The sequence below is a fragment of the Monomorium pharaonis genome, chromosome 11 (assembly GCF_013373865.1).
Source record: "Monomorium pharaonis isolate MP-MQ-018 chromosome 11, ASM1337386v2, whole genome shotgun sequence".
Taxonomy (NCBI): Eukaryota; Metazoa; Arthropoda; class Insecta; order Hymenoptera; family Formicidae; genus Monomorium; species Monomorium pharaonis.
The window spans coordinates 7349142-7376496 of record NC_050477.1 but is presented as its reverse complement, the minus strand read 5'-3'; the positions used below and the strand labels follow the sequence as shown (position 1 = coordinate 7376496).

General features: G+C 42.7%; 2 protein-coding genes across 4 annotated transcripts; one reads left to right on the top strand and one right to left on the bottom strand.

The window, feature by feature from the left end:
• The first annotated feature begins 149 nt into the window (after positions 1-149).
• On the top strand, positions 150-2538 carry LOC105829473 (flap endonuclease 1). Its single transcript, XM_012668335.3, has 8 exons — positions 150-382; positions 553-655; positions 803-969; positions 1084-1193; positions 1262-1465; positions 1548-1766; positions 1836-2021; positions 2120-2538. Exons 1-8 carry the CDS (start codon positions 301-303, stop codon positions 2192-2194), a joined length of 1146 nt encoding a protein of 381 aa, XP_012523789.1. The 5' UTR covers positions 150-300; the 3' UTR covers positions 2195-2538.
• LOC105833604 (reticulon-4-interacting protein 1 homolog, mitochondrial) lies at positions 2345-27355 on the bottom strand. Of its 3 annotated transcripts, none has more exons than XM_036294050.1 (8): positions 27229-27355; positions 4798-5038; positions 4563-4708; positions 4348-4497; positions 3982-4271; positions 3446-3631; positions 3120-3297; positions 2345-3043 (listed from the first exon to the last, which is right to left on the bottom strand). In XM_036294050.1, exons 1-8 carry the CDS (start codon positions 27250-27252, stop codon positions 2840-2842), a joined length of 1419 nt encoding a protein of 472 aa, XP_036149943.1. In that variant the 5' UTR covers positions 27253-27355; the 3' UTR covers positions 2345-2839. The 3 variants fall into 3 exon arrangements, with proteins under 3 accessions (XP_036149943.1, XP_012530910.1, XP_012530909.1); XM_012675456.3 differs by lacking the exon at positions 27229-27355 and adding an exon at positions 5449-7016 and having other exon boundaries at positions 4798-5075; XM_012675455.3 differs by lacking the exon at positions 27229-27355 and adding an exon at positions 5449-7015.

Genomic DNA, 27355 nt, shown 5'->3' with positions numbered 1-27355 from the left:
CGCAGAAATAATTTGTAAAAATATATTATAGAAAATTTTCATGAAAAAGATATTTCAAAGATATTTGATTGATATTATATGTTTCTTAAATTAACGTCAAAGAGAAGAATGGAGAGGGTCTGACGGAGGCGCTGTTCCGGCTTCGGATCCGGATTCCGAAATTTCCGAACCTCCGGACCTCCGGTGGCTCCGGTTTGTAACGTGGAAATTGGCGGGAAGGCGAGTTTGCCTTTCAGAAAATGTCTGCTGCGTGTAACGCACTATCAGGTTTCCTACGTGCGCCATAAATATTTCGCTGACATGGGTATTTTAGGCTTATCGAAGTTAATAGCGGATATAGCTCCGGAAGCTATCAAAGAACGAGAGCTAAAGCATTATTTCGGTACGTGATTATTGCCTGTTTTGCGTTTAATTTTGTACTTTTAACCAAGAATCACAATCGTCTTCGGCAATAAAATTGTATAATGCGTATCTTGCATTTTCATGTCACGATCAATTATTGATTAACTTTACAATGTTATTGTGTTTCTAATATTATTTATGGTTTTATAGGTCGCAAAATAGCTGTCGATGCATCCATGTGTTTATATCAGTTTCTCATAGCTGTTCGCAGCGAGGGAGCCCAGCTCACTACTGTGGATGGCGAAACGACCAGGCATATTAATTTTACATTAATTTCTATTAATTAATTATAAACTGTATTTGATTTTTATCGAATAATTTAAATGTTATGTATAAGTATAAGTGGTATATGAGATTATATTGGGAAGAGCTAATTGGCAATGTAAATTTTGTTATGCAGTCATTTAATGGGTACATTTTATCGTACCATTCGCTTGGTAGAGCAAGGTATAAAGCCTGTGTATGTATTTGATGGAAAACCGCCAAATCTAAAAAGTGGAGAATTAGCCAAGAGGGCTGAGAGGAGAGATGAAGCACAGAAACTCCTGCAGGCTGCTGAAGAAGATGGTAATATCAAATAATATATTTTTATCGCTGTAATAATTTAAAATAATTCATAAATTTTTATGTCTGTATAAGAAAATTGCAGAAGATTTTTATAATGGATATTTTTTATTGAAGGAAATGTGGAAGCTATAGATAAGTTTAATAGAAGATTGGTTAAAGTTACGAAAACTCATGCTGATGAGGCTAAAGAATTACTTCGATTGATGGGCATACCTTACATTGATGTAAATATTTGTGTGCAAAATTGTGGTTTCTTTATTGATTCCTACAGTAAACAATATCTTCTATGTAGGCTCCTTGTGAGGCTGAAGCACAATGTGCCGCTTTAGTGAAAGCTGGTAAAGTCTTTGCAACTGCCACTGAAGACATGGATGCACTAACTTTTGGCTCCAATGTGCTACTTCGACGTTTAACCTTTAGTGAAGCCAGAAAGCTACCTGTACAAGAAATTCATTTTGATAAAGTTCTTGCAGGTTTGGAGCTAAATCATGAAGAGGTATGTATAATTTAATTTGTTTTTGTTTAATATAATACCAGTATTATTTCATTAATTATTCTAAAATAATATATAATTACAGTTTATTGATCTCTGTATTATGTTGGGTTGTGATTATACAAATAGTATTAAAGGCGTTGGTCCAAAAAGAGCAATAGAGTTGATAAAAAATCATAGGTCCCTCGAAAAGATTGTTGAAACTATAGATACCAAGAAATATCCCATACCAGAAGATTGGAATTATAAAGAGGCGAGATTACTATTTCAAGAACCAGAAATATCGAACCCAGACGACATCCAGGTAGCTTTCTTATGTCGAATATTTTTCTGCATTAATGACACATATTGAATATTTTTTTTATCTTGCAAGTTAAAATGGTCCGAACCAGATGAGGAAGGTCTGGTAAAATTTTTATGCGGCGACAAACAATTTAATGAGGAGCGGGTTAGAAACGGAGCTAAGAAACTTCACAAGGCTCGAAACACGTCCACGCAGGGCCGGTTAGACTCGTTTTTCAAAGTTTTACCGACCTCTACTCCAGCTCCAAAACGAAAGGTGATATATTTTTCGAACAAATTTTAATATTACTATTTAATCTCTCTAAATTCAATTAAATAAGTTGAATGAAACATTTTCTTTAAATACTGTTATAGGCAGAAGAGAAAAAACCATCAGCTAAAAAGACAAAGGGAGCAGGTAACAGCAAATTTCGAGGTAAAGCAAAGTGAAAGCAATATTATAAATTTGACAAAAAATGTATAGCAATGTAATAACGTACTTGTATCTTGTATCAAACATTTCTCGACACAATGTATTATACATGTGTCACACATAAATTTTTATAAATTTTTACGCAAACTGCAGTCTCAACTAGTAAATACAATATAAATTTTTCTATTTATTTCGTAAAATATATACAATATTAGTGTACAATATATATCTTTTTATAAATTCCATCGTAACGAATATTTAACAATGTCACGACATTTTTTATAAAACTCTTTATAAGCAACATCGTTATATCATTTGGATTCATGTATTATCATCAATATATTGTCATTGTATATTTTAATTATGCATTTTTTTCTTATTAATATATAACTTGGCAGGAATTTTTAGAAAAGGACAAAGTATTCTACATTTGGTCTGTTAATTATATCACTTCAGTCTTTATTTTAGCACCAAGTAGCACGTTTGAACTACCATTTCTTGATTTTCAATGATGCAAATATTTATTAACAGTATACGGCAGTGATTATCCGCCGAAATTATACACTGTTATGTACAAGATATATATATATATATATATATATATATATATATATATATATATATATATATAGTCGCGATATAAACTTCTTTTCAATGATACATCATTGAAATGTTATAATTGTACTACCAATAGAATTTGGATCTAAGACATGGTGCAACGCTCGTTCGATATTGTATGGTGCATACACCCTGTCGACAACCGTTTGTAATTGGTTCGCATCGGTCAGATCACACAACGCTCGCAAATATGTGACGTTCAATTTTGCCCCTTCCTTCCATTGGTGCATGTTAAATCCGAACATATACTACAATTTAAAGTATCAATCAATAGTACATCACAATCAATAAACAGTTATTGAATTGGAATGTGTGAATCAATACCTGAATCAATAATTTTATTCTAACGCATCCGGCAAATATACTTCCACAGATAAATCCTAGTGAGTCCGATCTTAATTGTTCAGGAACAGTTGATACATAGGACCCATGAGGCAATAAGTGCCTCTTTAAAATATATTCTTGAAAAGGCTGATTATCAGTATAAAAAATCGCGTCATACCTATAACAAAATAATTAATAAGCCCAATATAATTAAATGTATATAATAAAAAGGCATTTTAATATATTTATAATTATTTTAATATATTCTGTCAATTAAATAATATAATTTTGTAAATGTATAAATTTTATGCCGAAATTTTTCGTACTTATCGTGCAATTCTAATTCTTTCTCGACATCAGTTTCGTTTATTATTATAACTTCGTCGGCACCAAGTGCCTTCATTATAGGCACAGAATTCGTTCGGCAGGCGGTTACTACGTATCCGCCCCATAACTTAATTAATTGCGTCAAGATACAGCCAATTGGAGTGCTTCCGCCAAAAATAAGAACTCTGTAAGTAAAAGTATTGTATCGATTAATATTTCAGATACAAAAACTAAAGTTTTTAATAAAGATGTGCGAATATTCGAATATCGAAAAATATATCAAATCGAGTCAAATAAAGATACAGCAATTTTTTTGTTCTTTAATTTTCAATTAATATTCATCAATATAAAATTAATATTTAACTATATAATAATAATTGCGTTGTTAATTAAAACTTACCTAATAATAATTACGTTGTTAATTAAAACTTACGTTTCAATGATTCGACTCAATTCGAACAAAGAAATAAAATTCGATTAAATTTTGTCACAAAATTGCTGATTCGCACATTCTCCAGTTTTTAAAAACCATTACCGTTTTCCTTTGGCATTGCCTTCCTTGATGACTGATCTATTAACTAAAGCATCCCATGCCAGGCAACCATTGTATGGTAGGCTGGCGGAGGCTTCAAAGTTACACGTTTTAGGCCGTCTTGCTACTTGCGTTTCTGGAACAATTATGTATTCCGCCATCGTGCCAGATGCCCACGATGGAACGGCTAAGAATACTTCGTCTCCAATATCAAAATTGATAACGCCTTGTCCAATATCGACTATCACTCCTGCGCAATCCCTTCCTAAAGTTACAGGTAGTTGTTTCTGTTTCTAAATACATACGTTTATATATTACAACGATATTGCATGAAGCATGTGTAGCGGTCTCTTGGAAAAGTTTACTTACTCCCGAGTTGAGCAATCTTCTATAAATTCTAGAGTAACCGAAGCATACCTTCGTGTCAATGACATTAAGTGAAGCGGCCTTAACTTGTATAAGTAATTCGTTCGATTTTTTAATCGCTGGCATTTCGCAATCGTCTATCATTAACACTCCCTGTAGAAATAGTAAGATATATCTTTATTTGTATTTAAACTATAATAAGGTATGTTATAATATACCTCGATACCATAATAATGATGGCAAGCAATAGCTTTTATATGATGTATATGTTGAGAGGCTGGTTTCCAATATATGCCGATATAATAGCCCGTTACAGTTCCAATCACTAGGCCTGTCAAGCAAAACATTGCTTCTCTCCTTGACACTGAGAATGTAAACATAATTGATAAAAATCAACTTTAACAACTACTCAAAGAGAAACAATATTAAAACATTTTTAAATATTTAACGTACCTTTGTTAGCACACAGGATTCTTAATTGGCGATAAAAATCTGCTGTATTCCATTGCGTATTATAATACTGAAACTTAACTTCTTGCCACCCTCGTTGTACAGAGGTAGCCACACCCAGCATGATGTCTTTGGCATACTGAACGTGCTGTTCGTCACAGAACTGCAGGATGAACTGACGCAGCTGGGTTAGCCATGCCATACACCATTGCTGTCCTTGTTGCGCTGCCATTGATGCTTGAACCTTTCCCCAAATTTTTTTGTGTAGTATACTGAGATTTCTATGAATAATTATATTTTATGCCAAGTGCACATGTATATTAAATTTCAGACAGCAGAATCTTACATAATATTAAACTACTTATACAGTTTATATAATATTAAGTGCAACACTAAAATATTTAGCTTTTAATTAAAGGGAATGTGAAAATTGATGCAATTGATGCATGAAATTTATGCAATTTATATTACACAAATATAGATGTTGGTCTGTAACAAATATAGATGTTGGCTCTATCACTGTAATTTATAACGGAAAACAAAGGCATCTGCGAAATGTTTTAGCTAATTGTAAATAATTGAAAATTTGAAACTAAAAATATTACATAAAGCACAATCGTCAGAGCAAGCGCAGAAAGAGGGAAATTCGATTACCTGCAGCATTTCGAGCTGATTCGACAAGTGAAACCAAACCTCGTCCATAATTCGTGCGCGACAAAAATGAAATGAGAGAGTGATAAAGAAAGAGGGAGGAACAATGAGGCTTAACACATTTTACGATAATGCGAGAGTGCGCAAAGACCTCGGGTAAACGTCGGCTTGAAAAGCGGCACAGTGACGTTTATAAATAAACGATTAACGCATTGCATATGACTCGAAATAGATATCAAGTTTGTACCGCGAGGCGCGACGACGGGTCAACGAACATCCTCGCGGCTTGACGCCTTCGCGGATCAACGTCTATCAGTCGGACAGACAGATTCGCCTACCGACATATCGCATTCGCGGAGGGGAACTGCTAATTCCTTTTTTAAATCAGCATCGGCAACACGTTGTAGACGCGAAAGATAGGTTAGCTCACGCCGAGCTTCATCAGTTCATGTACGGCGTGAACTTGCTTGATTTCGGAGCGCGTGACGTAACATCGGACGGCGCGGCGCAGCGCGGCGCAGCGCGGCGCATCTCTCCGCGATCACGTGACGCTGTGAATTTTGCGCCGAACGCCGCGCCGTTTGAAAATTCCAACGATTCTTCCTCGGACACGGAACGAACGCGGTGGTCAGTGACGACGGCTCGTCTTGTCGTTTCGCGAACGCGGATTAACTTGACCTGAGAAGGATGAGCGTACGGTTTAGCGAAAGGATGCGACCTCGGAAGGCGCGGGTCTACAGCAACGGTCGGCTACGTGAGCGTGACGACGTTGGTGAGTCGGTTATTTCGTACGACTTGTCGCGTTGCTGTTTGCGTAATGGCTGCCCTTCTTGAGATTTGGGAAAGGAACGAGAAAGGAGAGAAAGAGAGAAAAGAGACAAATTGATGGAATGAAATATTTGCGTCACAAGGGCGCGCAAATTTTTTTTTATAATCATATATACATGTAATTATATAATATACTTTGCACATATCAATATATATGTATATGTGATTTTGACGGACTGGCAACTTCCCTGATGAAAATGACAATCGGAGGGTGAGTCGAATATAAGGCGGGGAAAGACGCTTAGGAGAGATTTTCGCTTCATTTACGCTTTTATCACACTCCGTTTATATTCGACTAACGTATATTCATGTCTGAGAATTCGTGTAAAAAGAGATCTCATATCCTAAATTTCTTGCAATTTTTGTCGATAAGTACGATGAAACACTGTCGATAACATTTAACGAAGTATATCTAATATCATGTATCGGTAAAAGTTCAATGCGCAGCAAAAGATAAAGAGATGAAAATGTATCATGTAAAATTATCGACTGCGTGTAATTTGAGGAATACACGTTAGATGACAGCATATAACAGTTTTTTTAGAAAGTCTCTTTTACCGTAATAAATATAAAGCTAACAGTAGATTGCAATAGTAGAATGTATTCCACAGTACGAAATATTTATAAAATATTTTTTAAGTATTTATAAGAAAGATTATAAGATTTAAGTACATGTATAAATATTTTGTATATATTCTTATGTCTAGAAAATGTTAACCAAAACCTCGAAAAGATTATAATAAACATTTACATATATTTTTTATATTCTATATATATTCTATTAAAAAAAATATTTTAGTAATAATTTTTGTGTTATTTAAAATCTTTAGAAAAAAATTTCTATAAAACTTTTTACTACATTTTTAAAAATAAATTTTCCGAATATTTGTGATAAATATTTTGAACTGTGTGGAATGTGCAAATTTTTGTACACTGTTAAACTTACAAATTAAAAAGAAAAATATTTACCATACTAAAACATGATCAAATTATTTTCTTACTTGATAAGCTTAAAAAATTTATAAAATAATTATTTAATTTTTTGCCTCGAAATTTTAATATATGTAACTTTCAACTCTGTTTCTAATCTAAAGTTTCAACTATGAAAAGCTTTCTATTCCTAATCTATTAAACTTTAATGAATGTAAAATTAAACTGTCCACAATTAATTTGAATTAATGTAATCAAAACTTTCTTATAATCACATAATATTTTTCGAAACCCATTTCGAAAAATATTTATCGAATCTTTTAAACTTTTCTCCTATGGTACGTTTATCGTATCGTCAAACTCGTTTTATAAATATGGTTATACGTATAAATTTAAATCAATTACTGCACATGATATAATTAAAGTACTCATGTAATCGTAAAGCGAATAACATATTGATCCTTTAGAGTCTAATTCTATATTTGAACTTGATTTGTTTTCATTATATATTCAGCTGAAGAAATTAACGTCTTTAAGAATGTTTCTCGAATCAAAATCCTTATAGAAATCAACCAATTTAGTACTGTATTAATTATTCATAATAAATAGATATTAAAAGCACTGTGCACTAGTGCTTTTAATACTCATTCTAAGAAATTAATAAACAATACTAAATTGATCGATATTTCTACATGGGAAAAGAGAATAAAATGCATATGTAAATATCAGCATAATGATAAACGATATAACAATCATACTATTCACTGAATATTTATTCTATTATAAAATAATTTCTACTTTCTCTCTCTCTCTCTCTTTCTTTAACTTCTTCAAACCTTGAAAAGGATCGCCGTTATATAAACACATGCGAGCTGATATCTCATTGTTGAACGCGTCGCGCGCGGTCATTCCAGCGAGATCGCGGCAGAATCAAAGTCGTCCGTACCATTGACCCGTAACTTTCGCTTTTTGTACGGAAAAATCCGCGCGGGAATGTCCGCGTTTCATTTACGTTTCGACAGCGTCGCACGATTCGTTGTACAAACGTCGCGTAAATCGACGCGCATGTTTCTCGTGATCGCGCAGCCGAATTACTTGACATACTAAAATGCGTGTAAGAAAATGTCAAATGAAATATCCCGGGACACATATTGTGTTCGATGGCAATTTAAATTTTTTCAAATCTGACCACCGGTCCGAAAGTGTCGCGGCAAGTATTTCCCGTAAGTTGAAAGTTAAACGTGCATACGTACGCGAAAGCGCGTTGGGAGTGTCGAGTCAAGTGCCGCGCGAACGAATCGTGTCGCGTTATTAATCGATGTGCACGGCAGTAATTAGCCGCGTTTTTTTTTTCTCAATCGAGTGAGTGAGTGAGTGGATGTCTAGATCGAGAGAGAGCAGCAATTGGCGGAGAGACAACGCCGGTGCGGAGGATGGTGAGTCAGTTCTTGCATTATGATTATCTATTTATTCGTCGCATTGTTACGGTTTAACAAGCGCTTAGTCGTTTAACGGGGCATTGTCCTAAATTAGATGATAAAGAGCTATTCCAAAAAGTTAAAATAGAGCAAATCCCCGTAATCTCAGAGTGCTAAATAAGTAACGAGCTAAATATTAAAGTTGATGTTGAATTTTCGTTAATTGCCACTGAAATATCGCATTGCGTGAAAACAATCGCTCGAATAAAATGGTACAATAAATAAAAATAGTACAGCAGAAAGGTAATTTGTAAAATCCGCTGTATGCATTTATGGACGATATTAAAAATGACGTCATGACGCTGTTCCTTTTCTAAAAAAAAAAAAATTGTGTAACGATATCTGTAACTCGTGCTTTTTGGATGCCGGATCATCGTCGCGCAATGCTATCGCGAATCTTAATTTCTTTCACATCCTTTGAAGCTCTCTTGTTATAATCTTCTATAGAGAATTGATTCACACTATACTTTCGCATCATGGTAAATTCCGCGGTTATTATATCGTCATTCTCACATAAAATTTCATTGTCGCGCTGTCTAATTGGCCCCAATCTAAAGCTAATATTAAGATCGTTAGATTTGCGCATATGAAAGATCGCACCGATAGTCAGGTGTGACTCTCAAAGCCGCGAATCTAAACAAAAAATCACACGATAGGAAACATCTTTTCGTCGAAAAGATGTTTTGCGTGGCACTTTGACGTAAAATTTTTCCCGTACGGTACAATCGAGCGACGTATACATATCTTTCAACAAATTTTTCCATGTATTCTTTGCGAAGACGCGTCTTCTTCCGCGTAAGAGAGTCAAATTCTCCGAACACTTACGCCCCACATCCCTCGTCAAAGCTGCACCCCCGGATACCTAATGACGTTACCTCTTTCTTTCACCTCCTACGTCGAGCGACGCTCGTTACCCTCGGCAGTAAATTTTGCGGCGCGGATGTTGCTTCATTTTTCTTTTTTTTTTCTTTTTTTACGTAGTACGCCTGTTAAACCTTCCGCCGTCGTCCCTCGATTTTCTCGGCGGCGCGCACCGCGCCGCATATGCATACGCTCATTTTCCGCGCCGTGCTCGGGGCCCACATTAGCAAGCCGCTCGATGTCCGGACACGTCCTGGACGGAGCCTGGCGTTCCTCCTCCACACCACGAGGCATCGGATATACACCGTGAGCTCGTTGCGTGCGTTAACGCGATGCGAAATGAGCCGTGACCGAGAGAGATCCGATCGCGCGCGTGAGGCTGGCGAACGTAATCGCGGAAAACGCGCGCTGTCGCACGCGTCGTCAGGAATCCCGCGAGCGATCTCAATCTTCTTCTTCTTCCTCTCGATGTTGTTGCCAATTCGTTCCTGATATCGCTTGGTCGGATCGGGAGAGCGCGAACCGACGCGTACGAAATATCGTCAACACGGCAACATCGGCGCTCGCTTTGATGCTCGCAGCGCTCAAGCGCCATTTACTCTTGTTTAATATTTGATAAACAAGGAGGAAGTGATGCTTAAAGCTAAAGCGAACTCAGTGAAGCGATCGAGTTGTTGATTCGCGTTCATTCGCGCTCAGTGGGGCGATATACTTACACTAAACTGAAAAACTATAGCGTATGTCACATATGAACTGACGAACAAGCGCGAACAAGTAACTCGCTTCAACGACGGCGACCGGCGGTTCATTCGTGTTTGTTCGCGCTCGCTTGATCCAGGAATCCGGCTTTACTATTCACGCACGCATGCTTTAAATGTCTCTTTAACAGCACGGCGATCGGCATGCATGATTTGGAGTGGACACACACTTTCACCGAACTTTCAAATATCAATTAATTCAACGGCGTCAATCGACGTGCGTTGCATTGAGACGGAACGAGATATTAATTGCGACACGCTCGCGCTACCGATTCAAACAACAGAGTAAATTTTGGAAGCGGAGAAAAACTTGAAAAATTTACATGCACTAATTTACAATTGAAAAAAAGAAATAGCAGTAATTTTTGATACTCTTAATCTCTCTCTCTCTCTCTCTTTCTCAAGTAAGTTTTATTTTAATTGAAATTTGTTGAAACAAATTATGCGATATATTTCATGATGTCTTTTCGAAAATTCTCGCTGAGAAGTCCCCCATTAAACGAAAATTTTCAACTTTTTTCACGTTTCAACTGCAAATCTTCCCGATCGAATTAATAAAGCGCGATCGAAATCGACAAACATTCTCGATGCATTAAATGCCGTTGCCTATCGTGATTTACACTTGGAGAAAATTTACACCCGACGTAATGCACGTGAAGGACCTATTAAAAGCGTCATGCTCGCACGCGCACGTGTGTGCGCGCGCGCACGCGTGTTATGCAATAATACGCGTGGCAATAGAGCCTCTAACCGTGTGTTAGAGTACGTACGGATCCTTTATTGTCTCGAGCATTTCAGCTTACGACGATTTTCCCCGGCGACGAGGGCGAATATGAGGTATCGCGCGACTGCCAAAAAGCCGACTGCACTGTGTGTGCATGCGTACGTATCCTCCCCGTTTGCGTGTGCGAAGGCACGCGGACAGAAACGGCATGCGACAATCTCGTATTCCCATCGCGCCGCCGCCGCTGCCGCCGCCGCCGCCGCCGCGCGCCGTCTCGTTACGGAGCGTCTTGCGGCGCCGCGACGATAAAGGCGCCGGTAACTCATTGTTCGTACCCGGGACAATGAGCGCGCACCGGCGACTCTCGGCCTGATTCCGAACGAGACTTCTCTCCGCCGCCGCGCGTATAAAACGCGTTTCGCCATTCGCATCGCGCCGGCCCCGCCACGCGCATCCCGTAAATAAATGGAAGCTGCTGACGCCGGCGGCGGTCTGACGAAATTATTACCCCAGGGGCCCGGCTCGATAAAAGTGCCAACTTTATTATAATGGACCAGTTGACGAGCGAATATGATGTGATAGAGGAATATAACGTAATACGTAACGTGGACATATTATTATTACGGTCCCTACATATATATTTCCTTAATTTATTATGTATGATTGAAAAACTGTTTACCTGTTTTTTTTTTTCTAGAACATACTTGTTTTCTAATTTCGTAAATTAACTTACAGAGAGATTTTCGATGCGGCTAAAATTTCTATCGTAGATTAGAATGTAATGTTAGATAATAGATTTCTCTTAAATAAATCCGTACAACATATTCGTTAAGATAAGAATGCAACACATAATGTTTCACGATTATTAATTGCAATTGTGGCTGTAATTTTCCGTGACGCTCACAGTCGCTATTTTTTCACGCGAAAACTTTCCACGTCCTTAACGTTTCACGTCGTTCTCAAGTCGGCTGAGTTGACGTCGATCTACATACATAGTCGGGCGGTAAAAAGGCCGGTGGCGGTCGGTGGAAATAAAATCCCGTGTCCGCGGGAAGCTTCTGTTTGGCCATGGAAATCGGTAAAGGAGGTCAGCGTATGCAAATAACAGGGTCGCGAGGGCTGGTCGCGCGGAGCCAGCCGGGGAGGGTCCCGTGAGCCAGTGGACAAGCGGCGCGAGGCGTCGGCGGCGTCGGCGTCGGCGTTGGCGATGCCACAGCGGCGGAGGGTATATCCACGTTCCGTTTCGTTCCATTCCAGCCCTCCCTTGTTCTTCCCTCTCTTTCTCTCCCTCTCGCGTCGCGGGTGGTTTTCCGTCCCTCTGACGCTTCCATAACTCTAGTCCTCTCTCTCTCTCTCTCTCTCTCTCTCTCTCTCTCTCTCTCTCTCTCTTTCTCCCTCGTTCCAGCTTTTGCCAGCGGAGCCAGCTTCGCGTTCTCCGCAACGCTCTCGTTTCCCTCGTTCCGAACTCCCATCCTCCTATCGTCGTCGTCGTCGTCGTCGTCGTCTTCCGTCCTCTTCTAGCCGCTACTTCAGTTCCTCGTTCAGTTCCTCCGCTCGAGCTTCCCGTGGCAGCGGCGACCGTTACGGCCCCATATATTTCCGCAGCCGGCGTTGGAGTCACGTCTACGAACGTAAAGGTACCTCCGCCGCGCTCTGCTCCCTTTCCTCCCTTCCGCCTCTCTTTCTCTCTCTCTCTTTTTTTTTTCTCTCTCTCCCTCGCCTACGTTGTGGAAACATTCGATTTTTACGATACGAGACGAGAGCGAGCTCTTGGGCCCACCGATGTTCGTCGTTCGTTCTCCGCATCGGCATTCGGTTTTGCGCCCCATCTCATCGCTGAAACGCTTCCTCCGGCTTTCTATTTCTTTTCTCTGTCGTTTCTTCGATATGTCTCTATTTCGAGCAGTAATTAAATGGAAGCTTTTTCGTATGTCGTAGTCGAGGTTTAGAGGATATCTTTTCGAGAATGGCATCTTGACTTATTAACTGATTGACGACCACTTGAACGTCACATGTAACGATCTTAATTAGGAAGTTTTTCACATTACTTATTTCAGTTCTCATTCAACGTAATCGATGATTACAATACTAGTCTCTCTGTATCGCGTTTGAATAAAATAAAAAAAAAATTAAATATTAAACAATTTTACGTTTACGATGCTTACCAATGCAATTTGCGAAGTTCTTATACAAAGATCTGGATATTAAAAGATCATATAAAATTGAAAGTTTTGTACATGATCATACGCGAATACCTATCGTAACTGGAAAACTGCAATTAATCTAAGCGTGGTCAGTAATCATGGTTACGTAAAAAAATGTTCCAATTTACCCCTCGTCCAGTTGGAGGGTCGCGAAAACAGCTTCAAGCCGACACGACGGGGTGACTAATCCACTGAGTGTTAATTAAAATAAAGGCACGGCCGCCACTATGCGGGTAAGTAGAAATTAGCGTGGGGGGTGCGCGTGGGGTCGACAGCAGGGAACAAGGGGACAGAGGGTGGCCGAGAGAACGGCGCAGATAGGCCAGATGTCCACCCTTCCGTGTGACACATCGCTGTCGCGTTTTTGAACCGAGCCTGCTCGCGCGTTTTGGTTAATACGACTAGTTATGGACACACGCTTAATTGCTTTAATTAAAATTCACGTTACGTGCCGCGACGTCGCTGACGTGCGCGCGTAAGCTCGCTCGCCGGTTGACGTATTCTCGTGCAACGAAACGATGGAATTCTCTTCCGGAAAGAACACGCCATGTTCTTAACACATCTTCAAAAACACTCGTATATATATATATATATATCTGCGATATTAGTCCCATAAGTTGTTCTCTGAGCTAAATAAAGAGAAATTTTTTTAAACTTATCAATTTTTCAAATATGAGAGGAGTTTTGTTACATTATTTTAGATTATTATTGTTGTATAATGATTGTATATGTAATATATTATTTCCTTATTTAATATAATATCAAATATGAGATGTGAGTTAAAAAGATTGAACTCATATCTGCAATTTTATACTTTGCACATATATATACAGATGGAAAATTATTCAGTTACAATAATATATATTTTTTGCAATTGGTGATCTAAGAAACATTCATCAGTTACAATTTGACTCGCCGTAATATCGTGCTATTTTTGGCACATGGAGAGCCCACCTTTCTAAAAATTTTAAAATACGTACGGTCGAACAATTCCCCTTAAAATTCCGGAAGCGAGCAAGCGAGAACCTGGGTCTCGCGCGAAACCTCGTAACTTCCTCTCGAGCGGATCGTACACGTGTCGGCGATTCGTTATATCGTTCCCCGAAAATTTCGCCGCGAGGCCGGGAACGGAAAATTTTTTCCCGGTTTTTTTTTCCTCGACCACTAGAGAAGTCGACGGGAGAGAAGGTGGGTTAAATTCGAGGGTTTTTCGTGGCTCGGCGGTGCCTCGGTTTGATAGCCGGGGTCGGACGGTAGCCACAAGTGTCCGCCCGAGCGCCCTCTCTCATTAATTCTCCACCCTTGTTACTTGTTAAGGTAGGGCTGCCGGCTCTCTCACCCTTGCCCTCTGGCCTCCGCCATACTCGCCTCCGTCCTTGGCTCTGCGACTCGCTTTTCCTTCTTCCCCCCCGTCGTCGCCGCCCAGGGCTGCCGCGGCAGGGTGGAAATGCTCTCTCGAGTGAGGGGGGGTGGGGTTCGTGTGAGGGTCGGCGCGAGTAAGGGAACGCGTTACCTAGAGAGAGACGAAACATTGAACGGAGGGTGGGCAGCCTTGAAGGGGTGAAAAGGAGGGATGACGGGTAAGAGAACGGGCGGGAGGGGAAAGGGGCGAGAATCGGGAAATACGGGCGAGAAATACGGGGAGAAAAAAGTACGCGATTCATCCGCGGAGAGGTAGGGTATAGGGAGCGAAGGGAGCGAGACGGGCGCCGACGGTGCAGATGTATTATGTACACCCGTTAAGTGGCCGATGCAAATCGAACGTCACCACCGGACGGTGGGCGTGCACGTGACTGTAAACGAGCCGATTAGCACATCGTTTCTCTTATTCAACGCCTTTTCCGAATGGACGCCGTCGCGACGTCGAACGCGGATCAATTTCGATTTTTTTTTTTTTTTTTCGAAGGAGAGACAAGAATTTTTAACTTTTTCCGCCGAGTTAATATCCCCGTGCTCTAACAAAGTCATTAACGAAGAGAAATGCGGAAAAATGTAGCGCCATTTCGACTTCAATATGTTCCATGCTAAATAAAAAAATCTTTTCACGTTTTTTGTTTAACCATGTATCGATCAAGATAAATATTCGTTATAAACTTTGCGTGGACGAAAGCTTTCTGGAAAAGATACTTATTTTTGCGACTAACTTTTTGACTTATCACAGATTTTATCACGCGAGACATCTGAAAACTAAAAAAAAAATTGTAATAGTATTGAAATAAGTCGATAAAGTGCATTTATTAAACAAACCGTTAACTGTTTACAGTGTATATCACGTTCGCAATATATATCGTACATCATGAACCGAAACTGTCCCGGATGCGATGCTGGACGGTGCAACATCCGCAGCACGCGATGAGAGAACCGTATTCGGCTTTCGAATAGCGCGACTGCGAGATCTCACTTTCGATGTCGTTTCCGAGGATCGTCGCCGCCACGGTCGCAATTCCTTTTGTTTGTGTCTGGCCGATTTTGGCGTCTCACCTGTGTTGCTCCTCGACTCATCGCGTGTTTCCTTTTTGCATCCTCTCTCTTTCTCTCTCTCTCTCTCCTCTTCGCGTATCGCTATCGCTATCTTTCTCCCTCTCTCGTTGTACCCTTCGCATCTTCGAGAGCAGAATTACGGGGAAAACGACAGGGCGGCAATGCCAGTCGTGGGAGCAGGGTAGACGAAGGTCGTAGGAGAGAGACGGAGGAAAGAGGGAGAACTGTGCGTTGAATTAATTCGCGCTTGGCTGACGGGCTCTCGTTTGTAACTCTCTCTCCGTTCTGTCGGCCCTCTTTCTCTCCTCCCTCATCCTCCGGATCTCAACTGCCGCCTCATCCTCCGGATCTTCCCGCCGGCTTTCTTTCTCTCTTTTTGCTCCCGTCTCGCGTTGCTCCACTACGATCTCTCTCTCTCTCTCTCTCTCTCTCTCCCTCTCTCTTTCTCTCTCACACCCTCTCGTGAACGCATTCGACGAGAGAGGTAGATGGGGCGAGAGGAGGGTATCATGGCCGCGATCTCGCAGTCCGTTCGGGCTTAAATACCACCGAGTCCCGCGATGCAAACGAATCTCTCGGGAATCGGGGCCCCGGGTCGGCCCGACCGCGAATTAAGGAGCCTTTTCTTCGCTCTCTCCCTCCTCCCGCTTTCCGGAGGGCTCTCTTTCTCCTCCCCCTCCTCTTGCTTCTCCCCTCTCTTTCTCTCCACGCGCACTCCGACCGAGAGAGAATCACCTCGGGGATACAGCATCCGGTCCGGCGGGTTCGAGAAAAGAGGACTGGTCCTGTCCAGGCGGGCTCCTTCCTTCTCCGTGCTCTCCGTTATCGTCACAGCTATCTCCCAAGCCGGGTGACTCTGACCTGTCGAGTCCTCGCCCGCGGAATGCCTAGGATTAAGCCCTTTTCGGAGGCCAAGAGAGATACGCGACTTGCCCTTCTCCGCCGTCTTGCCTGCCCGGTGACGGGGCGACGATGACGACGGTCAATCGATCGGATCGCCAAAGTCTCGCAAGTGAGGGCGGGCGAGGGCGGAAGAAGGGCGGCGCGGTGGGACGCGTATGTCTGGAAAATGTGATCGGAATCGTAACAAGGAGGGGCCCTGCCTCGTCGGGTTTCTGATGTCGCGAACATGCGGCGCGTTCGGGATCTTTGTGTCATTACCGAGTAAAAAATGGCTCGGCAGTTGTAGCCTTCCACCTTTAGCCCTCCATGCCCGTAACATTTTCCAAGACTTGATCTAAAGATATAAAGATATAAGGAAGGCCTGCAAACGTGTCGATATTCTCAAAGGTATCTCCTCGCAAATGTATGTAGATAATCCATGTACAACCATGTTGGAAAAAAGATTTACGGCATTTCCGCACTTCCGGCACTTTCGAAATAATTCAAGACTCACGGAAGATTATAAATTCCCTTAAAGTTTATCTTCTCATTAAACGAGTTGAGAGAGAGAGAGAGAGATACACGGAACGTCTGTCTATGAAAAAGCGGTACTTAGCGGTTTATACTACGATTATTTTCGTGCGATTTAAAGGGATCTTTACAATTGCGCCTGAAACAGCGCGCTTCGCGCACAGCATTTATTTACGCCGCGATGCGATTACGCGCTAATGATTCACGAGCAGAAGTTTCGCGAGCGCGGTAACGGGACGACGGTATGGTGTTGTGTATGGACGCCGCGTTTTAATAACAAGAAATACGCGAATACGCGGCGCCGCGTGACGTTCGTTTTTAATTTCGTGAAGCGCCGCTCGCAATTAAGCGCAGCCGGAAAATTCGGTAATACCCGCGTCGGTCCCCGGTTCTCGGAGGAGGCGAAGTGTCGCCTCCGAAAACCGCTTGTAAAATAATGCCGTAAAGAGTAGATGTATTATGCACTCTCTCGACTGTGCCGTCAACGTTTTTACGATAAACAATTATCGGAAAACGTCCAACGGATATCCAACTTTACAGCTCGCGAAAGCTCCCCGGGAGCTAACTCCGTCCAAATTACTTCCCTTCAACTCGCTTATGGTTGCGCAAGTATGTTGCTGTCATCGTCGTCGTCGTTGTCGTCGTCGTCGTACACGTCGCTGGGATAAATCGTCTCTTTAACCAGGCGGTATTAATATTCCAGATGATCGCGCCTCGCGGTGGAAATCACTTATCGTTCGACGTTGCCTCGTTTTAATGCCGGCTGCGACGAAGCGCGTGTCCTACGTATGCGCGCGCGCGGCACCTTCCTTCGTCGCAATTTTCCAATTAATAACGTTAATAGCTGGGTGCAGAGTGCCGGTTATAAAACGGCGTGACAAGCCGGCATTTACGACGGGTCTTATACTTATCTAGTCGATCGTTCAAAGCGAGCGAGACGTTAAAGTTTAATATTAAGTCGTTTTCGCAAGTACATTACCGTACGAGTGGACTCTCGATCGCGACACGAGACATCTGAACGACGCTAATTTCGATCGTAAAACGTGTCGTCGCTTTTTTCAGGAAAATGCGAACGCTTTATAGCTGTCAATCTTCGAATCCTTAAAAGTCCTCGATACGAATGCACGATATGCTCCGACCACCTATACGGACGGATGACGCATTAATGCTCTCGAGGGAGACACGAAGGGTTTGACAAAGATGCCATTAGTGATTATCGGTTGGGCCCGAAAGCTGATAAGCCGTTGTAGCGTCGTGGTCAACTTCCGAATACCGATACTTAGTTTATAACATACCTAAGATAATACCGAGGGATAATATTTATGCTTTTGTTTTTTTTTTCTCGGAGGATAATATTATCTCGAGGACATAAACTAAACAACTATTATAACGCGATATATGTATAATTTATGTTTCAGCTTAACGGAACATATTATTGTGTGTAAGAATATCCTTTTTTATCTTTCGAAATTAATGTTATTTTCCTTTCGATATTTTTTTTTTATATGGTTTTCTTCGTCTGGGTACGCAAGCATGTAAGCGCATTATTTCCAAATTTGTATCGTTATCACGTTACCATTTTATTACCATCATTATGCGTGACCGTAACAATTAAAATAAACGTTAATATTGTTAACCGTTCCACGGATATATATCGCGTTACACCGCGAATTCAATCGGCATGTAATGCGAAAGCGCAAACATGTCGGAATGATTCGCGCGAGTCCCACCGCAGATGAATGGATTGCGCTAAGCCTCTATTATTAGCAGATGGAAGATTATATCGATTTTTCTCCATAGCTCCGGTCCCCTTCTTCCTCACCCTCGCATTTACCCTTGGCCGCCACTCCCGCAGGGCGGCCCTTCCGTACTTTATGCTCTAACAAACACATCGTGGCGCTGGCAATTACGCGATGACGCAGGACGGCCTGCAGTGTTAATTAATTTCTAGCTCGCTAATCACGAGCCTCAGTTGAGCCGGGAGAATCGTTTCATACTTTCTTGCTGATGGAAGCAGGGAATGGGGAGTAATCCTATAGCGTAGAATTCTCTTTGGCGTTATCGATCACGATATTCCCCCGTTTCTCCTTCCTTTTTACTTTCAATTTTTCGCCAGGAGATAAAGTCAGGAGATAAAAATATCTAGCGACTTTCATCTGGTAATTGATACGCGCCATGTTAAATGTATTCTCTGTGTTTATACCTGTAAATCCTCTAGAATTATCAAAAAGTCCTTGCAGGTCTTCGCGAAGAAAGGAATATACATGAGAGAATTTTCAACGTGACGTCTTCTTTCACACACGTATCGAGATACATTTCTCCCTTCGCCGTCGGAAATTGAGCCTGACAAAAATAGATGTCGGAAGCACATCACGTCTTCGCGTATTTTCGTCGATATATCGGCTTAATTAGTCGAATAAACGATACTTACCTCGACTAGACGCGAGACTCTCGGGAATTCTTGTATTACTTTGTGAGAGAAAAGCGTGGGCGAAGGGAGGCAGGGTGGTAGGCCAATACGGAGTAGATAGTCGATCAGGCGAATGTATTGTGCTACAATACACTCGCCACTTCGGGGCAAAGACCAAGCGGAGAAAGAGGAAAAAGCGAGCCGTGTCGATACCAATCATGCCTGCCGCCTCTGGGGCTCGGAGAAGTGTTCAAAATTCAAAAGCTTTCCTCCATCTCGCGACGAACTGAGATAGCGTTCGTGTTTCTTTAAGGGGATGATATTCATAAGTCAGATTTCGCTTAAGAATGTGACAATCTGTACGTAATATGTAATAATAAATTCACGCATGATAATTTTAACTAAAACGTAATCGATATTGTTCTCTGATGATGAATCTTTGTAAGGCACGATTAATTTTTTCAACGCGTCGACAATAAATGACATTATTTTTCTATATAGCTCTAGAAACACGACGATGCAAGGTAATTTAAATGTGAAGTATTTAATACTTTATTCTCAGAATTTAAGTACGATCATAATGTAAGAGTCTTTAATAGAACATATTATAATGAGAAGAAATGAGAGAAAAATTTAAATCATATGTCCCAACGCGTTGAATTGCTCATCTCATCATCATTTGTATTTGCTTCTAGAAGAACGATAGTTATCTCGCATTGAGACGCGTTTATAGACTATAGTTTCGCGCATATAGTGACAAAAAACCATGTAACCGTTGGCCAGAAACCGTTGGCGACCTTCTGACCTTCGTCAGAGATCAAGATTCAGACGTAGAGCTGATGCTGGACCATCCAGCATCCCTGAACTGGATGGGGTAGTTTTCGTCATAGGGGTCACTCACTCTCTCTCTCTCTCTCTTTCTCTCCTCGTACCACACCCCTTAGATCGGGACATGAAATTCTCTGGAGAGTAATAGGGGGTTGTTTTCTATTAAAAGTTCCATCGAGGCGTCACCGATTCTAACAAAGCTCCTTCTGTTAGACGTTTGTTTTGCATTTATCGCATTTCAATCGAAAGTTTTGAATGAAAACTGTGTTTTATATATGTTTTGTTTGTATGTATATGTAATAAAATTATTACATGAAAAAAAGTGATGTAACAATTGAAATTTCTTAGAGACAAATCGTCATTGGGGATAAAATCGTAATATTATTTCAATTAAATCGTTATGTATTCTTCATATAAAATTCATTCGTTTTTATCTATGACATTGACGAAAATGAAGTGACTTAGCTCACAGTTTGTATAACACACGTACATTTTTAATTTATCGTTTTTAAATCTTTATTATGCACTTGGAATGCTCTTCTCAAGTCTGATCCCGTAGCCTGCACAAAAAAGCCTCCCGAGCACATAATATATACCTCTATCTATAATATATCTATAATTTGTTTTACAGAGTCGGCACAAACTTGCCGGTTTAGAAATCGGGTGCCATCAGTTCTAGTTTAGACGAATAATTTCGAATTCTCGAAGCAATGTGCGACGCTGATCCCATACCAAACAGTAGTAGGAGCCGAAAGCCAAATGGCGGTGCACACGTATGACCGGCATATACACACACACACACACACACACATACATGCACACAGTCACGCACATACATACGCGCAAACACACGGGACGAACGGGATTGCGCGGCGCAACGAGAGCGCGCCAAAACCCCGAGTGCGTAATCCCGTTAGGGGATCAAATCAGCCAAAGCACATTACATACCGTGAGGGGATAGTTGCCCTTAACTGCTCTAATTAATATAAGGGTTTCCTTCCGGCCGGGCGGACATCGGAGGAGAGCAATCGCGCGTCGAGCAATCGCGCGACGAAGGTGGCGTTATCGCGCGCGAAGATCGTTAACGATTCTCGCCGCCGCGCCGCGCCGCGTCGGCTTCTCCGCTTGTCCGCGAAATAGCGCGCGTAACCCCGAGGTTAGCAACTTTGCGCGTGCTGCCTACCTTGATACGAACGCTTCGACGCTTCGACGTTTCGCGCGTTACCCGGCGAAACAAAGCGCGTTGTTAAAATTAACAACATGTCGCGCGCAACTTTTTGCACCGCGTTGCTCGTCATTATACTAATTGGAGGCCCCCAACGCTCGCGGATTTAATGAAGTTCGCGGGGAAGGGAGGGAGGGGGAAGGGAGGCGGGCCACTTCGGCAGCTAGCGCTCCGTGCGCTTAGCGTTTGGGTTGGAAATTCAAAATTTCTCGATGAGGAACACTCGGGACAAGATGTGTGCGTGGTTTAAGCGCGCAACCTCCGCGGCCTTCGTTCTCCGCAATTTTACTATGTAACCCATGTAGATTTTGCGCGCGTAAACCTGCAGGTATACGTCGACGTTGGCATTTCTTGTCACGAGACCGTTTGGACGCTACACATAATATTACTCGCAGAGATTCAGCGCGCTGGAGTGGAAACGGAATGCGCACAATGTGTGGCCGGAACACAACGTGCTTCATGAAGACAGAGAGAGAGAGAGAGAGAGAGAGAGAGAGAGAGAGAGAGAGAGAGAGACGTACGCGAGCATCGCGCAGTGGTTAATAAGGCAGCCAATAATGCGACTCGGCGTGTCGCGCCACGGGCGCATTGCTGATTCCAGCGCCGAAACGTCCGTAATTACATCTTCATTAAAATGATGGCGGGCCGTGTTGGCACGGCCGGGCCGGGTATACGCGCGCTGCTCGCTCGCGAGGGCACACACGTGCGCGCACGCACACGTTCGCCTGCCCACATAACGCGCTACGATGTGGGTGGATTTCTGGTATCTGTATCATGGTTAGCCGTCGTACGTTACGTCGGAGGGATGGGGTGGTATAAATGGTCGGTGTGAGCGCGCTACAGGGACAGGGGTCCTGGAAGGGCCGGGGAGGGCAACCGGGGAGGCGGCGGTGGCGGCGCGGCGGCGGCGGCGGCGGCGGCGGCGACAGTGAGGAAGGGCGCGCGCGCGCGCGCGCGCACGGAGGGTGAGGGTGCAACCGAGAGAGGATATGACGTCGAGAGGGAACGGAGGGTGAGAGATGGAAAGCGGGATCGATGCGTCGCGCCGCGGGCCGATGCCTGCTCGCACTTTCGAACTGACACCGCCGCGGCGTATATAGCCCTAAGGGGGGAAGAGATAGAGGAGAGTGTGAGAGTAGGATGGGGGATGAGCGGGATGTTACAACGCCTCTCGCCCCTCCCTCTCTACCGTGGGCTACGCTGACCTTCCGAACTCGCGCGCCGGGTGCAGCGCCGATGATTTGTCTTCGCTGACGTCGTTAGCGCCGTCCGACAAGGATGGAAATGTTGTGTTAAAATTAGTGTCGCGCAAAGGGGCGACTTTCCTCCCTCGGAGCGGACGCTAATGTGTCCTCCCCACAGCCGTGGATTTATATTATGCGGTATGGCTTCCCGGTAATCGGAAATTGTGGCCTGCCTTCGTCGTTGCTATCGGAATTTTTGGTCGACGTAGGTGTACACGTTGGGGTGGATATGCTAGAGGCAGGCGTGGCGACGTCGCGGGACAGAGATTGCAGCCGACATTTAGCCGCTTTTCATATTTTTATGATAACGTCAGATTTCAGGAATTTCGCACCGTGGTAAAAAAAAAATGATTTTAAAATCGCCGAGCAAATAATCAATACAGCTCTGTCGCGAACATCGTAAAAGTTCGTGAATATTTTATTAAGCGTCGGTTGGTTCTGAGAACTTTTGCGGTATCGAACAAAAAAAAAATCGACTTTGCTCTTCCAGAGAGTTTTTGGAGCGGGAGCAATCTCGATTTTTCGGAAAAGTAAAGTTTAAGGAACATGTCCTTTTTTGTAATCAGCGCTCGTGAAATTCTTTTCGGACATTTTTAGTTCGCAAACGATTAAAAGTGCCCGATAAGAATAGAATCGGGTACGAACGACGAGAGCGTTGAAAGCTCCCGCGGACTGGTTAATTCCGGAACTTTGAACGTGTTCGACGTCAGATAATCGGTGTCAGTGCTTGTCGAAACATCTGCCGTAACATCGATATCCCGTGAGGCAGTTGTTGTTCCGTCCGGATATCGGTTGTATCGAGCGATATGGCGCTGCGTTAAAATTTATAGAAAATGTTTCCACGAAAGCCGGTATTCTTAACCGGTAAAAATTAGAGTTGGATACCGCACAGAGAGAGTTTCCTCGAAGACAAGTAGAAAATTTTCTCTTTGAATTTTTCTCAGACAGAAAATAATTTATGTGATATTTGAAAAATATGAAAAGGTTGACATTAAACTAATCTCAGCTTTAGGTTCCATGAAAGGTCGGAATAGATAGGGATGTGCTTGGTAAGACAACAATTGTCTTTTTATTAACAGTTTGTATTAATTACTATTTTTTATTTTCTAAAGTTTATATAATAAATTTAAATAATAGAATTTTTTAATATTTATATGACGTTCCATGTATACATGTAGGTTTTTTACAGGCAAATTATAGAGAAAGAGAAAGAGAGAAATAAAGGGGAAGAGAAAGATTGCATTCTCTCGTTTTTTTTTCGGATAAAATGTGCAGACAATGTGACTTTGGTGAAGCCAGACCGCATTGATCGCCAGACTAATTAGTAATTTAATAGGTCAATTAGCATCTAGAACATTTGACATTAAGCCGCGATTGGGAGTTAGTTTCCTCAAATCTCGCTTCTACAGAGCTGAAATCAAACCCCGCTGAATTCATCTCGCGGAAGGCGGGACGAGACCTCGTAATCGGCGGCAGTGACCACTTGTTGTTCCCGTCTGGTCAGTCGTCTCCTCCTCCTGCACTGTGATCTCTCCCGCTTTCTGGTGCGGGGCGAGCACGAAGAATAACGGAATGCGGCCGCATGCCGGCCACATCCGTCTCCGCGGTCGAGAATTATATTCGGGCAGAAAAACCGTCGTCGTTTTCGGAGACCGCGAGGGAAATTCTACTGGATCAGGGAAAAAGAGAGAGAGAGAGGGGAAGGGGGAGAAATAGAGAGAGGGGCAAGAGACGAAAGAGGATAGAGGAAAGAATGGGATGGTGAACGACCGAGTCGGCAAGTAGTCGGGACCGGGCCGAGACGAGGTGAAACGGGTGAGCAATCACATTACCAGGGGGAACCCTGCCTAACCCTATTTCGATGTCCCCTGTCGCCCTGTTCTCGCCCGCCTGTCTACGTTCACCCGAGTCTTCTCGACCCACCCGCTTCGATCTCCCTCGAATGAAATGCTGGTATCCAACCCTCGCTCTACTACAACCCGAGCACCTACTTCTCGTCCCGCCGTTCGATCACCCTCGCAGTCTCCCGTCCCGTCCCGCTCGTTCACTCCTTCCGGCGATCCGTGGCCGAATCGAACGGCGCACGGGCTCGGTAGATTATCAATCGAGTGCCACTTTCGGTGACCAATCATGGGTAACTTTCGTTTCTCCGAAGGGGACGACTTTGCGAATTTTCGATCATTAAGAACGCGAAGAAACAAATGCAATTTGCATCCATATCCGATACAATCTAATATCTTAAAGATTAGATGGAAACAATTTGTAACCTGATGTTTCCTTCAAGTCCTAAATTCGATATTACGAGATATAACTCGATTTCTAACTTGACTTAATATAAACAATTTTCACATTAAATTCTGTAAATCAATAAATATCAGCATTATTTATATATTGTATTAGTTGCATATAATTTCAAAATGTTCAGATCTTAATCTCTATATCTCGGATTTATATCTTAGATTTTTATTTCTATTGAGCACTTTAATCGCTCTTGCAAGAATATCATAATCGGGAGTATTATCGTGGCGATAATTGTTTTCAATTATCCCTTGCGGTTTGCGGCGAAGCGTTTAGCACTTTAGAAACCGAAGGGCAAGGGTACTCATCGAAGGGTCGAAGAAGAGAAGGCGCGTGAATTGAAGACGCGTGATTGATAGATAAGGGGATCGCCCTGATATAAACCTTAATCTAGCCGCCGATTCTCATTTGATTGTTTCTGGTCGCGATTAGAATTGTTTGATATTATTCCGATTGTTCTTGATTTTTTGTTTTACAGAAGTTAAAAGTAACAAAGAAAAGAATACAAATAAAATTAAATGTTTGACCTGTAAGTTATGTTGATCGTAATAAATTGCGAATTTGACATCCTGTTGCTATGGACGCATATAATTTTATATAGAACGTGGAGTGTCTCCTTCAAATTTTTATATTTTTAGAGGAAAGATTAAAATCACGCTATATATGTTATCTTAAAATTTTTCTCTTTTACATTCTATTTCGTGTACTTTTTACAATTTGTCCAGGAAAATCCATTTGATATAAATCGTGTTATTTCGCAACGATGTCGCATCAACTTCGTGGTAAACTCAAAAAGATAAACATCGTGAAATCTGACAGATTACCCTGTCGCGACGCCAAACGTGCCGCCTACGATTTCAATCTAGGAGGATGAGTTTTTTTCCTCCCCCTGCGGGAACCGTCCAATTTCCGATGAATCCCCTCGATAGCGCCGCGTTGTCCGTTCGCCGGAGGTTTACAATTAAGCCGTCCCTACCATTGCGGGAAACTTCTGATTTTCCGGGTGAGTTTGTCGTAAAAAGTTCGTCGTTCAATTTGCACCTCCTAGTGAGACGTCACGGAGGATCGGACGACTCCGAGTGACATTGAAGATCACTGATTCGAGACGGTAACCAAACGGTTACGGAGAGAGTCGTTAAGGAGGGGAGGGGGGAACGGTCTCCGGGTGGCGCGAGGGCGAATAGGAATGAAGAGAGAAACAGTGAGAGTGAGGGATGGCGATATGATGGAATTACAGAGCGCGAACGAGAGACGGAGGAAGGAAAAGAGAAGAGGGAGAGGGGGGGAGAGGGGGTGGAAGCGGGAGAGATTGCAGTCGACTAGCAAGGCTGCCGTAATGAAATCAAGGGTGTAATGGCCCCGTCAGAACGCGAATCCTCGCTACGAGCAGCCTCGACTCGCTCTCTCACTATGTAGCTCACCCCCTGCGTTTCGAACCCCGTCGCGCGACCCCCAGTATGCCAGCTTTGACGTACCGTAAAACCATTACGCTTTAAAGTCAACGGAACATCGCTCGCGCTCACGCGTATCGCTTTCCGCTTGCTTAGCTTTTTGTTGTCGCGCGTTAGGGTCCAAAACGTCTCTGAATCCCTCTCGCCGGGCACGGTAATGTGTGATTAGTCATCGCGTTACCGACCACCTCTTTGATGTTCGAAAACGATGATAGAGAAAAACAATCGTGCAAGCCTTGAAAAGGCATGTGGACTGGGTGATAAGGAATGACGGAAAATTGAATGTGGCACGTGACATACACGTAAAATAAGAAACTTTGTGCGCGCATAACGTAATATCTTACGCGACAGACGTAATGCGAACATCGCTAATCGCGATAATTCTGGTACGAAACCAACCGTGGTGTTCTCAAAGGTACCCCGAATCACGCTGCGTTCTCGCCCGCCCTCTAAACTCATTGATTACAACACACTCACGGCTTCCCTATTCTCTCCCTTCGTCAATCTTTCTCTCTCTCTCTCTCTCTCTCTCTCTCTCTCGCTCTCTTTCTCTCTCTGACACGCTACTCACACGGGCTATCTCAAGCGTGTTCCCCCTGTACCCTTTCTGTCCCCCGCCCTCACGCGCTCTCACAGGGAGTTTTACATACCATGGGTTTCATGCTGGCTCCCATCCAGAGTCGGGTTACGATTCCGTTGTTCTGTCCCGCTTCTCCCTTCGAGGACCGCTTTTCCTTTTCCTTCCCTCTCTCTTTCTCTCTCTCTCCCGTTCTCTCG

Excerpts from the sequence above, each read along its gene's own strand:
- LOC105829473 (XM_012668335.3), top strand. The coding sequence starts at position 301 with ATGGGTATTTTAGGCTTATCGAAGTTAATAGCGGATATAGCTCCGGAA. Across the intron at positions 656-802 it reads GTGGATGGCGAAACGACCAG|TCATTTAATGGGTACATTTT; the intron begins GCATATTAATTT and ends TTTGTTATGCAG. Across the intron at positions 1,767-1,835 it reads CGAACCCAGACGACATCCAG|TTAAAATGGTCCGAACCAGA; the intron begins GTAGCTTTCTTA and ends TTATCTTGCAAG.
- LOC105833604 (XM_012675455.3), bottom strand. The coding sequence starts at position 5,496 with ATGGACGAGGTTTGGTTTCACTTGTCGAATCAGCTCGAAATGCTGCAG. Across the intron at positions 3,632-3,981 it reads GGCAATGCCAAAGGAAAACG|AGTTCTTATTTTTGGCGGAA; the intron begins GTAATGGTTTTT and ends TTTTACTTACAG. Across the intron at positions 3,298-3,445 it reads GAATTAGAATTGCACGATAA|GTATGACGCGATTTTTTATA; the intron begins GTACGAAAAATT and ends ATTTTGTTATAG.